Source organism: Cebidichthys violaceus, unplaced genomic scaffold (assembly GCF_023349555.1).
Source record: "Cebidichthys violaceus isolate CVI_PGR_0920_01 unplaced genomic scaffold, fCebVio1.0.p SCAF_2, whole genome shotgun sequence".
NCBI classification, from domain to species: domain Eukaryota; kingdom Metazoa; phylum Chordata; class Actinopteri; order Perciformes; family Stichaeidae; genus Cebidichthys; species Cebidichthys violaceus.
In genome coordinates, this window is record NW_027176372.1 from 4,479,421 (window position 1) to 4,493,815 (window position 14,395).

Below are 14,395 nucleotides of genomic sequence, written 5' to 3' on the forward strand. Positions count from 1 at the left end.
TCATATCCTGGGAAGGAAGTGTGTCATGGTCATGATGGGTGTGACCCGGTTGCCTCTCTTGGTTTTGCCAGTCTTGCTGAGGCCGATGTACATGCCAGGGTAGGCAGCTGATTCATAGGCATTATAGTTGTTGGCCAGGAGATTCTCCTTGAACTTGCATTCATCATTGTAGCGACCCTGGGAAGAGAAAGATAATAAAGTCCATACAAGTCATTGTTTTCGCTTCTAGAATGTGAGAATGTTCTTTTTTTCCCCTCTAGTTGAGTTTTGGCACTGTTTGCAAGACAGCATGTCATGATTCCACCATTTCCTCATGACGGATGAAGACGAAGAGGATGAAGTCTCTCTCTCTCTTGTGATTTGTTGATGTATCTGGGCCTTTAGTGCATTTTAGTGCATGTGAGCGTTCCCCACCGGCACTGTGCTCATACGGCAGTTACTGCTGATAACGGCGTCCCGACCGACAGCGTCGTCGCGGACACGTATCGCCCATCCTCCAGGTTCCCTCAGGAAAACACTTTCTGTCAGCACTGTTGCCGTAGTTTGCACTGTTAGCCATATTAGCACTGTTAGCTGTGAGTCGCCGGCTCAGCTTTTGCCATGCTAAAAGCTGTGTGAAGGTAATAGCTAGGCTCTGAATATTAAATTTAGGATTGTTAAGGCATGTGGAGAAAGGTTAAATGCCATTTTTCTCACTCACTCACTCACTCACTCTCTGGTTTTGCCGCTAGTCGGTCTGTAACAACTCTGGGGGGCGTGGTCGGAACACAGCACATGTCACGTCGGTTCCGCTTGATTTTATTTTTTATTTCACTGATTGTATTTGTTATAATTTTATATTGTTTTACCGGTGTGTGTTTGTGTGTGCCTGTGTGTGTGTGTGTGTGGGTTACTGTAGTTCCACTGCGCCCCCCCTTAGGGTGGGCGCCCCCCAGTTTGGGAACCACTGGTATAATGTCTACTAATACAAGGAAACAACTGACTGGCATGGCAGGCTTACTCACAGAGGTCTGGGAGCAGTTCAAACCAAAGGTCAATCTAATTCCCCCCCCTAACCAAACCACCTACCTTTGTGCATAGAGGCCTGCTGTTAGATGAGTAACTGGATGACTAACTGTTGGATGACTAACTGGTGTTTAGATCATGGCTGAGTTAGCCTCAGTCAGCATTCAAAACAATTTTAACCGGAGCTGATCACTCCAATGTTTGGGCGCTCGCTACCAAATAAAACATTACACCTATGGCTTTGGGCCAGAGGAAAATGACCTACAATTAACTGTGACATGGAATTAAATCAGACAGACAAAGCTGACTCAGTGTGCTTACGTCATCTGGGTATTAATAATTCTTGGCCACTTTAAAGAATTTATTTTCTATGTGTGTGTGTGTATATGTGTGTGTATATATATATATATATATATATATATATATATATATATATATATATATATATATATATAAATATAAATAAAAACCTGATATGACTAACATTCCACACTATCTATCGATCTATCTATCTATCTATCTATGTAAAAGGTTGTAAATTATTGTGTCCTGGGTTTGATACCTTCTGTACTGTACAAGAGACTGTCTGTGTGGAATGTTAGTCATATCAGGTTTTTATATATATATATATATATATATATATAGAAAATAAATTCTTTAAAGTGGCCAAGAATTATTAATACCCAGATGACGTAAGCACACAGAGTCAGCTTTTTCTGTCTGATTTAATTCCGTGTCACAGTTAATGTGTCAAATCCTGATCAGTTCTTACCGAGCCGTAGAGTTTCCCTTTGTCACTCATGGCAATGAAGAGGCCGCTTCTCACTCCAAACAGAGTGACCACTCCTCTCTCCACTGGGGACATCTCCAGAAGGCCTGGGATAAAACATGGAAGTGATCAGCAGCAGATAGAGGCCGTCAAAATGAGACACTGTTCATGCTTACTATGATCGGGGTGTATAGTCCCAAAAAGATTTGAACAGGTAAAGTAGGAAAGTCCCTGAATAGTGTTGGTATGTTGTATTTAGTTTCTCTGAAAGCATAGGTGAAGCACTTCATGTTTGTTTTATTCTTTCAATTTAAAGTGCAGGCATTAAATGGCTGCAACATTTGTGTTAAACAATATTGTCACAACAATGGTTAGTTAACTGACTCACTAGGGTCGCTATAGTTACGTGACTGGTTTGTCACTAACCATGTCACTCATCAGTCAGTCAAGTCGACGTCAACCACGCTCTCTTCCTAAACCTTTCTCAGTGGTCTTGTTGCCTAAACCCTAACTTCCTGTGATGAAGTTTATTTTGAAAAGACGTTATGCATGTAAGGAGTGGAAGCTGGAGCTAGAGGGGTATGTAGAGCGTCGTAGTTTGAAGCTTAGGGCCACTGACCAAGTGTTGGTGTTTGACAATGTGGGAATGAGTTTGCGTTGTGTTTTGTTTTGTATTTCCTCCTGTCTGTTACACCACTATGGGTGGGGAAATAGAATTGATGACTCAACAAATAAAAACCATTTGGATTTTCTCCTGTGGAGCCTACTTGACATGTACTTTTTGTACAGTACATTTCTACGGTTAACTTACTGAAGATCTGTCATTTCAGCCCTTCAGCAGCGTGCTGCTGACAGACACAGGAAGCTGAGATGTTTGGATCAATCACAGTTCTCACAGATAAAGTCTGTGTGAGCCTCAAAACATTAGTCTGAAATTGCTTAGGACACAGACTGTGGAAAAAAAAAGAAGTCCCTTTGATTGTGGTGGAAATATGAGGATCTAATAATAGCAATAATAATGGAGATTTAGGAAAGTAAAATTGATATTTATGGAGCATATGCTTGCAGTTCTTACTTTCCATTCCCTCGCCATAGTCTCAGTTTGTGTTGGAGCAGCTGATGCAACACTAACTACCTGCCTGTCCACTTCAAGTCATTCACATCCTGAGATAAAGAAATGAGAAACATCAGTCAAAAGGCTACAAACACACTGGGAGACATTCATGTCCTTCACTGATCTGTCAGGTTCATGGGCTCAGTATCAGTCTATAAAGATATTTTAAGAATCCTCATGTTACCCCACTTGTCAGCGGTCATTACAATAATGAAATGATTATTGCATACTCCAATTAGAATGAATTTAATCACCCTCTCTGCAGCAAGTCGGTAATATAGTAATTGCACATAAAGTCCCACCAGTCACATATCCTTACATTTTATGGACGTGTCTCAACAGCTTGCTGATGTTTCATTGCTGGGTCCAATAATGTTCCACATAATATTCAGCAGCAATCAAACCTACAGTTTCGGTCGGAGATGTCAGAAATATTTTTTTAACTCAAAAGACGTAAAATTTTATGGGCAGACTGGAATTTCGAGTCAATCTGAATTCCAGTGTGAGGGGCGTGGCCTTTCAAAAATGGTGTTTTGGGGCTTTAATTGGCCAATTAAAGTCTATATTTTCCAGTAGTGCCCAAGTGAATTCCACAATATCAATCCACATCAACTGACAAGATATTACCGTATTTAATTGTTAAAATAAACGCAGAATTAATTCATAATGTTCATCATGCTAATGATAAATTAGTGATGCATTATGATTTCAACAATTCATACAGGTATAACTGGTCTCAATGGCCTGAATACAAGTCACAATTCTAGTTACTCAAACTAGAAAAATGGCAACTTAACTGTTTATGACGACATTTATTTGTCTGCTTTACATGAAATTCAACAGGGAAAAGCGAAATGACTTACTGTATCTGTTTTCATTATGCACGCCTGTGATCTTCCCATTTGGTAAGACCTGAATGTGGAAGCCAATGCCCACATTACAGTAAAGCCTTCTTAGTCTTTTTATCCCCAGCAGGTATTCTCCATCTCTAGCCGCCACCTCCCTCTTGTCCCAGGAGGTGCCGATGGCATGCGTCAATGGCCCGGCGCTCCGTCTGCTATGTCTCTTACTGCTGATGACTGGGAGAGGAGCAAAGGAGCTGCACAGGAGGATCCCAAACAGGAGCAGAGGGAGCTTGGACCTTGACGATGACATCCTCCGCTCACCAATCCCGGAAAACGTAGAGATACACGACTATTGTGTATTTCTAAGATCAATTAAATGTTAACTTTAAACAAAATTGGTCATAAATATATTTTCAGCTTCAATCTCTCTGAGGAAAAATCATGAAGAAAATGCCTCAACTTCTGCACTCTTTTAAAGCCCAGAGAAAAGTTTCAGTATTCATATTTAGACACCTCTAAAAGCTGAACCCATTAGGGGTCCAGTTTGCCAGAGAGTTGTCTCCCGTTTCCTCCTCAGGTAGATCCAGCAGACAGACAGAAGACTTATATGTGGCCCATATTACATCACACACCACCTGCTGTCTTGTTTGTCTGTGAGTCACAGATGCTGTAGAAGCACACAAACTGAGAAATACATTAAACACATAGTGACAGAAAACAAAGAGGAACACGCAAGGACACAGAAACACAGAGTAGTGGATGAATGAATCAAGAGATGGATGTGCAGGACCCATTTGTGAATGTCCTCTATATCACCATGTCACCAATATGTAATTGGTTCAGATATGTGTACAATATCTACTGTGTCAAAAGATTTCAATAATAAAGTTCCTGTGCTGTTTCAAACCGTGGAGCATTCATTCATCATTATCACAGACTTCCTTAATCATAGAAGACGTTGTACTGACATTTGAATCTTTATAAATGAATTCTATAGCATGAGCTGAAAGAACCCTCATGTGTGAGCACGGAAGATTCAGGATTACGGACTATTTAAACACTGACTGTACATGTTATTTTACTGAAAAACACCGCTTATTCATCGTTTGATGTAATTTGCTGTTTAAAACCTGTTGCTTGTTTCTCTTATGTGCAATTTATTATGTTGTTTGTTTGAACATGTTGGCTGTTTTTAAATCTGTTGTTCGTTCTTTAATGAGAAACTTTTTACGCTGCTGTCTTGACCAGGACTCCCTTGTAAAAGAGACGCCGAATGTCAGTGACGTTATCCTGGTAAAATAAAAGAAATAAAAGTATGCCCATGGTCTTCAGTCACTCGTCTTCAGTCAGACACCAGGGGGACCAAGCACCCTGTGGAGTAGATGGACAGACTATATGTTTTTGTAAATTAAATGGCCACCTTCTCCATTTAAGGGCACCCTCTGGACACTGCTTTACGTTTTCTCTACTGGGAGAAACCCTTCAGTGAAAACCCATGTGTCCTGGTGAACAAATGTGTACGCATTTTGACCATCCTCAGTTGACGACGACAGTTTAGTGATGAATGCAATACAGTCACAGTGTTCAAATAGACGAGCTGACCTGCCAGTGATCAAGTTGTGCTATGGCCGAAGCCGATCTTTAGGCTGTTTTTTTGCAGGTAATCTGAAACTCTTCCCTCCATAATTCCTCGCGATTGCACCTGTTGGCTGGTCAGTAAGGGTGACCAAGCGAGCCCAAAATTAAAGCAGGCTGTAAAAACTATAATTGCCTCTGTTAAACCCATCACACATCAGTGTCATTTGCTCCGCCTTCTTCTTTTTCATGGCATCATCGGGGTACACCAACAAGACTGACTGCCAACTATCAATGTGTACGGAAGCAGCACAACTGTGACCGATCCACAAAGAATGCTTCCGTTTGTCATCTACTGTATCTGTGAGCTTCTTTCTCCCTGGCATGTTTATTGGTGTAATGGCGGAGGCCTTTCATCAGTGTCAGCAGGAGAAAAACAGAGCGGATGAAGAAGTATCACAAGCCTTAAGGCCGAGCCACGGATGTTTCAGAGCCTGAGCAGATGCCATATGACACCCACGACTCCCCCCACGCGTCGGTATATTCACACTCAGTGCACCAGCAACTTCCTGGACCCCTTCAAGGCTGTCCTATTTTTCATCAGTGTTGTGACGATGTCTTACGAACATCTTTATCAACCTGTGTGTGTGGAGAAGATTACAGACTGTTCCTACTTTGTGATTTTCGTCATCCTGGTCATAGAAGTCCTCCTGAAGCTTGTGGTGTTTGGCCACTTTTCTGCCAGAAACAAAGCGTGACTCATTGATTTCAACCCTAAACATTAAACAATAAAGTATCTCCTGCTCATGCTTGGATTGTGATTGAAGAGAAGGGCTGAAGCTGGAGCGCAGGAAATCTTTGCAAGCAACAATATCTGCCTGCAAGCGTACAGTTTGAGCAGAAGATCAAATCCAAGGGCAAGCAGGGACTTTTTGACTGCGAGGACAGAGTTTTAAGGGTTGTGAAATCAATAAGTAATGGCCTCAAATGAAAAACCAACGGCCTTAAGTAAAGATAGATCATAAACTCAGTATTTGCGTTGGAAGCGGAGCTCTTTGCTGGAATGACAACTTTTCGATGTTTTGGTACAGTTGGTTTTCACACCTGAGGCAAACCGTACTGGCGTACACATGAACCACAGACCGGATTGTCCAACCATGTGCGAGTACGGTACACAGTGTTGACACTAACCGAATGAACTGGACTTTGGGGACATGTGTTATTGGACTGGATCCCTGATGTGAAAGCCACAACTGGGTTCCCAATAGATCAGAGGTCTGGCTTGGAGAGAAGGGAAAGCCTCATGCACTTTGCATGAGGTTTGCTTTAATGCCAACATATTGTGTTATATATAGTTATGAAGACCACAGGATGCTGTAGAATAAAGGAAGTGTTAAAATACAGTCATTTCAGTGGAGCACAGCGTTCATCATCCGTATATCTATGACACAGTCACCTTTCCAGTAGACGGCTCTTTTTTATTTCTCTATGCTAACTCTGCTGCTGCTGGGCAGCATGCAAATAACTCAAGCATAAAGACACATCGCAAACAACAATGTGATTCATGCCAACAAATGTTAGAACTATCTAGTCGGCACAAACGCACATTAATTCAGAGCAGTGGAGGGTTGATATCATGTGACATGTGGTGCGTCACAGCACTGCTCATGTAGAGCTCATTGCAGGACTCAGAGAGAGAGACAGAGGCAGTGCTAGGTCATGTGTGTACACATGTGAAGGACTGGTCCCCCCACAGGGGGAAACCCCATAGTAACTGTGACGTGGGTAACCATTTATCAGCATTTGCTCTGACATCAAACCTCGTCAACGGTTTCCCCCAAGCCACGTGGGAGAAGTTGTGACAGTGGCAGACCTTAAAATATTTATTTTAAAAGATTTATATTAAAAATAAATCCTGATAATCTGGGTTCATGGATGCAATGATGTCTTGTTCACCTTGGAATGAATTGGTGAATTCATTTGATCTTTCTCTCCCTGTTTTTTCCCTCCAACAAGGCAGTAACCCTCATCACATTTGGCAGGTGGACCCTCACCACTACTCCAGCAAGGCAGCCCTCACATATAGGCTAGCGGTAACGCATATATTTACATTTTGTTTCAGAAATGTTTACTACGGTTCACAGTAATTTAGACAAGACAGATTCTCTGTCAGCTTCTCTGTCTGTCACAGGCCTTGTCTGGACGCAGGCACTTATGTCGTCAGTGTTTTTGTAACTCTTGTTACGTTCCACGTTGCATTTAACAATGGGGTATTTACTTAGCTAGCCAGTGTCCGACAGGATGGTTTCATTCGCTCTATAGATTAAATAATATTTTAATATTTCAACTTTGTGTGCGGACCTTTGTCTACCCTTCTGGCAGTGAGATGAATTACAAAGACACTGTCAACATGTGCTTTTTTTATGCTGAGTTCGATCGGCAGGTGTACCGATACGCTTCAGTACTTTTTGTAGCTCCTCACAGCGGATGTCATCTATCGCCCGACCAGTCACTGATAGATGTGGTTCTTAAAAAACAACACGGTGTAGCTGCTGAACATTCCCAAATATCATGCATTGTTAAGTTGCTTGCGCTAAACCGACAGAACAAATACAAACTAGAAAATTTTGCAAGAAATTTTGACAGTGTGGCTTCTACTTCTACTCAATAATAATTATGGGACTAAATCAGTGCAAGTTAAGCATGCTCTCTCTGAGCATACGGACACAGCCTCGTCATCTACAGCCTCCACCTGAGAATGTAAATGCTCTATTTAATCCATGATCAGCAGCCGCAGGTGTATATGGCAGGTTGCCTTCATTATTACCTCTGTGTGGGCAGCGGGTCAGCGGGCCGTGGCAACACCAACGTCTCCCCATCCGGTCTGTTCTCGCTCCCAATGCCTCAAATACCATGGCTTGGTCAGTACCAGCTGTCTGACACAGAGCACTGTATATGTTGTACCAGGCTTTCAATTAACTCCAATATAAAGACATTGTCCTTATTAGTCCACACAGGGTAGGAGGGAGTTGTGGTGCATGGGTCAAACCAACACCAGACTTTCAGCCAGGAGATCACTGCTGGTGCCCCGTGTGAAACTAAAAGTTGAGGTTATGTTTTCCTGTGAAGACGGAAACATTTATTTTGAAAAGACACAATGCAGGTAACAAGCGAATATTGACACATCGTCCCTCACACTCCATAACTGATGCTAGGGGCGTGTGTGGAGCGTCACAGTTCGAAGCTTAGGAGCACCGACCAAGCTGCGGGATTTGACGCACTGGGGTGAGAAGGTATAGCCACATCAGCAAGAGAAAAACTAAATTATTATTATTATTCACTCCCACAATCATTTGTATATTATATAATTGTGTTTCATTAGAAACCGGGTAGTTTAACACTGACTCATTGACCTGGTCAAATGTGGCCTGTTGGGAGCTGCCACATCCACCAGGGTCTGATGAGACTCCTCTTTCCTCCCCTTCCATTAGGGGAGGGTCAGCTCCTCAGCAGGAGTGTAGCCTTTCTGCTGTGTAGGAGGGAGCCCTCCTGTCTCCTCTCTTTGCTTTCTGTTGGCTGCAGCAATGTCAAAGCATTTCAGCCAATATCCTACAACACATACTGATTGAAGCACTTAAGCGTTGTTCTTGTTTTAAGATATGAAAGTAGGCCTACTTACTGTTTTGAATTATATTTTTACATTTATTTTTGATTTGCTCCCAAGTCCATTTCACACTGCTGGGGTTGCAGCTGACAGAATAGGGCTAAAGTTGTCATACATGCAATAAGAACACGTCTAAGCAACACAGTCCTAATATGACAGTTCTATTCTAGATATGGCAGATGGGCAGTGATATTTGATATTTTTAGTGATATATAACTTCTTACTTACACTGTCATTTTTTTGCCAGCTGTTCTTGCATTTGACAGCTGCAATTATGTGTTGAACTTCTTACTATTTGTGTAATGTCATAGTTTGCTCTTCATGTGTAAAACATGGCTCTCTGCTGACACACACACACACACACACACACACACACACACACACACACACACACACACACACACACACACACACACTCGCTCCTGGGGCTTCAATCCAGCAGTGTTTCTTTCTTTAAACAGGCTCTTAACTGAGTGACATGACCCGGTCAACCCAGTCTCACTCCCAAAAAAAAGAAACATGCTGAAATTTTCATCATTATAATTTTGTATGTAAAGCATAAAAGGGGAACAACATCACAGTGCAGACCAAGTCAAAATGCTGCCATTAATGCTGAGTCATACAAGGTCTCCCATCGTTTGACTTTAACTGTAATAGCAGCATATACATACAATTTTGCTGTACCTATTGTCATGTTTTACATTAGAAGCTAATTATGTTGAGGCAAAGAACTTTGTTAACTTCACTCCTCCGTGATGAAGTGAGCGGTCAGTCTTTTCCTTTTCATAGAGGAACGATCTTCTTACTGAAGTGGGTGCGTGAGGGGATTTCGTGGCGTGGCTCAAGCACTTTAACCAGATTTTGAAATCCTTTTGTTTTCCTCAACGGAGTGTCCCCCGTCACTGACAGACCGGGATGGTGTCTCTTCATGTGTGTGGACATGCCTGATGTACTGCCGTTATCGTATGTCTCTTTAGACAACGCCTACATACCGTAACGCTTTTGTCCACCACCCTCCTCCTCATTATAAGTTACAGAGAAGACAACATGCTCCCAAACTGTGTGACTTAAGGATTAGGATACAAGAACATTTTGTTACAGGAAGAAGAAAAAAAAGTATTGAGATGGTATCTGCATATATTAATATGCAGATACGCACACATAGCAACACTTAAAGACACAAATCTCACACCGCAGCATCAGTGCTGTCTGTGTGAGGGAGATGTAGGGTTGAGGCAGGCGGTTTGGCTCACGTTAGTGAAAAACATGCATTCACTGGGTGGAAATATTACCATTTGATTATCAAGCAAAAAAGAGGAACAACATTGTAGCCTGCAGTCACAAAGCTGGATGTGTGCGCCCTTTTCCGTTCATCAATATTATTCCTTCTGCCAAGAGGCATCCCAGCGTGAAAAGACGGTTTGTAGGGAATAACCAAACTACTAACATGGTGTCTCTGCGGGCTTTTGGTGAGGGGTGGCTGGGTAGGTGTGTGCGTGTGTGCGTGGGGTGGGGGGTGGATGTTGCGGAGGTCCTGTGGCCGGGAAATGTGCCTGATTTCCGAGTGTGGATGAGGGGAGAGTCGGGGGGGTGTTTTCTGAGGGCTATTTTATTCATTTTCCCCGTTTTTCGGGCCAGCTTGTGGCAGAGGTGTTGGTGAGTGCCCAGGGGACGCTGTGGAGGAAAAAGCGGCCTAAACTGGGATGATGAGAGGGAGAGGCATGGAGCGGCAGTCGGAGGCATCCCGGGGAGAGAGGCATGCTCTGGGGCACGAAAATCGAGAAAAAAAGGAAGGAAAAAAAAGGCGAAAAAATGACAGAGTGCTCTAGGCAAATCTCTACACGCGCTGAAGCCTCCAGCGCTTGATTTTGCCTATCCCGATGTGACCACTTTTGGTAGGGGGTAACCAAGCCACCTTGCGCACAACTTGGGAAACCGTTTTTTCAAAAATCTGTCTATCATGAAAAGACAGTGACAGCTCTACTACACGCAGCACGGAAAAGTAAAGACCTCACTGGGCACCACGGAGACATTTTAGGCCCGGCTCTCTGGCTACAAGGGCGACAAAGACAGGCGATAACGCGGAAGTACATTATCCGATTTAAGGCCATTCTGCTCGGCCTAGGTGATTCGATTTTTGGCGGACAACAGCGGTGTGTTGCGGACGTCTCTCACCCGCGAATGGGGCGTTCTGGCTGGGCCTGAATGATCCGAATTTTGTCGGAGAACAGCGGAGTGTTGCGGGGAAGCTCTGCCTCAGAAAATGACTTTTAAACGGATTGGCTGATTATGTGAACAGCCTCTTTACGCGAGTCCTCCAGGCAGTTATAGCGACTGTTTGCGGAGGATGTTTTTCCCAAGATTATGACAATAAAACGGATTAAATTATGATTTATACGGCCTCTTTACGCACGTCCTCCAGACAGTTATAGCGGCTGTTTCCGGAGGATTTTACACCCAGCATTATGTTAATAAAACGGATTAAATTACGATGTGTACGGCGTCTTTACGCACGTCCTCCAGACAGTTATAGCGGCTGTTTCTGGAGGATTTTTCACCCACGATTGTGAGCTTAACCAAAGACTTTGCTGAGCCACATATACCAGTAAGAAACACATATTCTACAGCGAGTGAATACGTAGAGAGGGCTGGATAGTATGTAGTCACAGGTGTGAGTAATTAAGGGGATTGAAATGAAACATCAGCAGTCACACAGCAGGATACAAAAACAAGTTCTGAAAGTTAAACTGTAGCTTTACTCTCATAGCAAACGTATCTTGTTTGAGTTCACTTTAATGTTTGAAACATTGCTGATGTAACACATTCAAATATCTAGTGATATTGTTTGATTCCTATTGCCTTTTTGCTGTGTGTGTGTGTGTGTGTGTGTGTGTGTGTGCGTGCGCGCGCGTGCGCGTGCGTGCGTGCGCATGCATGCGTGTGTGTGTGTGTAGTGTCTGATGCCAGAGACTGTGTCACTGCTACTTGAGGAGACGAGTGAGGAGTCACTGAAGGAACGAATCAGCTGTCGACATGTATGATGAACTGCTGCAAGCTGGTGAGAATACACACACACACACACACACACACACACACACACTCTTTCTCTGTTTATGGGATGCTGCTACATCAATTCTTCAGTTATTTCAGGCACAACGGTCTCAATGGAAACAACCGAGGATCCAGACCTCAGGGTGATGCTCAGAGACGGTTGGGGCTGCAACCAACAATTATTTTCATTATCAATTACCTGCCAATTTTTTCTTCATTACTTGTCTTGTCTATAGAAATGTCAGAATATATCGTCAACAAGTCCAAATGACATTTGAAAGTGTTGTTCTGTTTTGTCCAACCAACTGTCCAAACCGCAAAAATATTCAGTTCAGTTCAAGACAAAAGAAACCAACAAAAAACATTGGAGAAGATGGAACGAGAAACGTTTGGCATTTTTTTCTTTAAAATGGCTCAAAACGACCAATCGATTATCAAAATAACTGCCATCAATCTAATATTCTACAAACCCAAAGTTGTTTTTTTGTTGCAGCAAGTAAAGTCATGCATCCGCCTCATTCAGTGGGAGACTTCAGACATCATAGTAATGCTGCAGTATATATATATATATGTATGCTTACTTTTGTGTGTCTCTGTGTCTTCAGGAGGAGTCAGGAGAGGAGGTGAGGAGACAGTGGAACAAAGAACAACCCACTTTGGCCATCATTCCCACCAGCAGGCCCCTGGTCTCTTTTCACTCCAACGTCCATGTGGTGCTGTACTCCTCTTACCAAGAGCTGGAAGATTTTGTCTCCGCACTTAAACCTACCTCCCTTGTACCCATTGTAGGAAACCATGTACACGGAAATTTCTTTGCCTTACTGCCCACCAAAAAGCGCCATGAAATCTTGGTGCCCGAGTCCGTCGGGCAGCTCCTCCGCATACACCAGCCTTCGCCACAGACGTTTCCAACCTCTTGTTCCCAGAGGGGTGGTGTTTGAGTCTCCTGAAAGGGGATCCAAGAAGCCATGCGAAGAAGCCTGGGAGGCAGAGTGCCTGGAGCAGGATGCTTCTGAGGAAGAGATGGACACAGAAAGTGGTGAAAAGGACTCCGACTGCATCCTTGTTGACCTGAGCAAGGACCTCACCCCGAGCAAAAACACAAGAGGGACTGGAGATTTGTGGAGCCTCAATATCGTCCAAACAGTGTCTGAAGATATGGTGATGGCTGAGTCGGTGCCTCTCAGTCAACTCAGTCACAGCAACTTTGCTCCAGTGGAGATCCGGACCAACACCAAGGCCTGCTTGAAGTCTGTCAGGAAGACAAGAGGGCCTTTTGAAACCAATGCCAAAATAATCAACGACACAGTTTCAAGTGAAAATGACAGCAGCCAGCGTAGCAGACATGGTAGTGTTCACAACAACCACACATTGTCAATGAGAGATAGTGTGAGTCAGCACAGTGGACATGGAATTGATCAGGACAGTGGACATGGAATTGATCAGGACAGTGGACATGGAATTGATCAGGACAGTGGACATGGAATTGATCAGCACAGTGGACATGGAATTGATCAGCACAGTGGACATGGACATAATGTCAAATGACCAACTGAACAACATCGTGACAACATTGCAGAGCAGCCTCGATAACGATTCCTATAACATGTGACCCAACGTTCAAGGTTTTGCCTCGCTTCAGAGGTGTGTGTGTGTGTGTGTGTGTGTGTGTGTGTGTGTGTGTGTGTGTGTGTTAAAAAACAGCACTTTAAAGCCAACAAACTATTTTGTCATTGGTAACTTCCTTATTTATATCATTTTGTATGTGTGGCCTGGAGTTTAGAGAAGCAGGCTTGTGATCAGTCTTTGGACCTGACCTGTGAAGAGACTAACCTCTGCCCACACCTTTCATCACGGTAGCCATGGCCTCAGTATGCCAAGGCAGCTTTCTTTGGTTCAAAAAAAAAATCAAATTAAAAAACAAATTCATTTAGTGTTCACTAACCACTGACTTTTATTGACCGGTATATGTAGTCGGGGCTGATGCACAGCTTACAGTCGTCTGTAATGGACGTTTGTAAAGTCACATTTCCACAATGATAGACAAGTAAGCTAGTTACTCTGGTTTAGTTTTTTTGCCTTGAGAACCATCTGTTTGGTAACAGCACTTGCTTTTCCGTTCTTTGCTTTGAGCAGTTGAAGATTCTTATGTTAGATCTGCCTTTTTCACCTTCATTTGTATATTTCCACTGCGTTTGAATTATGGTCTTTTTAAAGTCAATTTTAAAGTCTTTGTTTTTTGTTATTGAGAATCAAGGTGTTAAAGATGAATGGTGATTTTGGTATCATCTGTACTTTTTACTAGTACTTCATAATGAAAAATGTTTGAGAAGATACTGTGTGATAAAGTGTGTGTTCCTGTATATCCTTAA

At 43.0% G+C, this 14,395-nt stretch overlaps 2 protein-coding genes across 3 annotated transcripts; one reads left to right on the forward strand and one right to left on the reverse strand.

Annotated features, from left to right (window-relative positions):
* On the reverse strand, positions 1–4,043 carry LOC137875835 (fibroblast growth factor 4-like). The gene is made up of 3 exons (XM_068715342.1): positions 3,752–4,043; positions 1,778–1,881; positions 1–177 (listed from the first exon to the last, which is right to left on the reverse strand). Exons 1-3 carry the CDS (start codon positions 4,041–4,043, stop codon positions 1–3), a joined length of 573 nt encoding a protein of 190 aa, XP_068571443.1.
* Positions 4,044–10,361: 6,318 nt separating this feature from the next.
* Positions 10,362–14,395, forward strand: LOC137875142 (uncharacterized). 2 transcript variants are annotated; one of them, XM_068714136.1, is made up of 4 exons: positions 10,362–10,456; positions 11,927–12,030; positions 12,629–12,646; positions 12,813–14,395. In XM_068714136.1, exons 2-4 carry the CDS (start codon positions 12,010–12,012, stop codon positions 13,569–13,571), a joined length of 798 nt encoding a protein of 265 aa, XP_068570237.1. In that variant the 5' UTR covers positions 10,362–10,456; positions 11,927–12,009; the 3' UTR covers positions 13,572–14,395. The 2 variants fall into 2 exon arrangements, with proteins under 2 accessions (XP_068570237.1, XP_068570236.1); XM_068714135.1 differs by lacking the exon at positions 10,362–10,456 and adding an exon at positions 10,553–11,577.

Coding starts and splice junctions, on each gene's coding strand:
- LOC137875835 (XM_068715342.1), bottom strand. CDS start 4,043: ATGTCATCGTCAAGGTCCAAGCTCCCTCTGCTCCTGTTTGGGATCCTC. Junction 1,882..3,751: donor GCATAATGAAAACAGATACA/GTAAGTCATTTC, acceptor GTTTTATCCCAG/GCCTTCTGGAGATGTCCCCA. Junction 178..1,777: donor AAGGGAAACTCTACGGCTCG/GTAAGAACTGAT, acceptor TTCTCTTCCCAG/GGTCGCTACAATGATGAATG.
- LOC137875142 (XM_068714136.1), top strand. CDS start 12,010: ATGATGAACTGCTGCAAGCTG.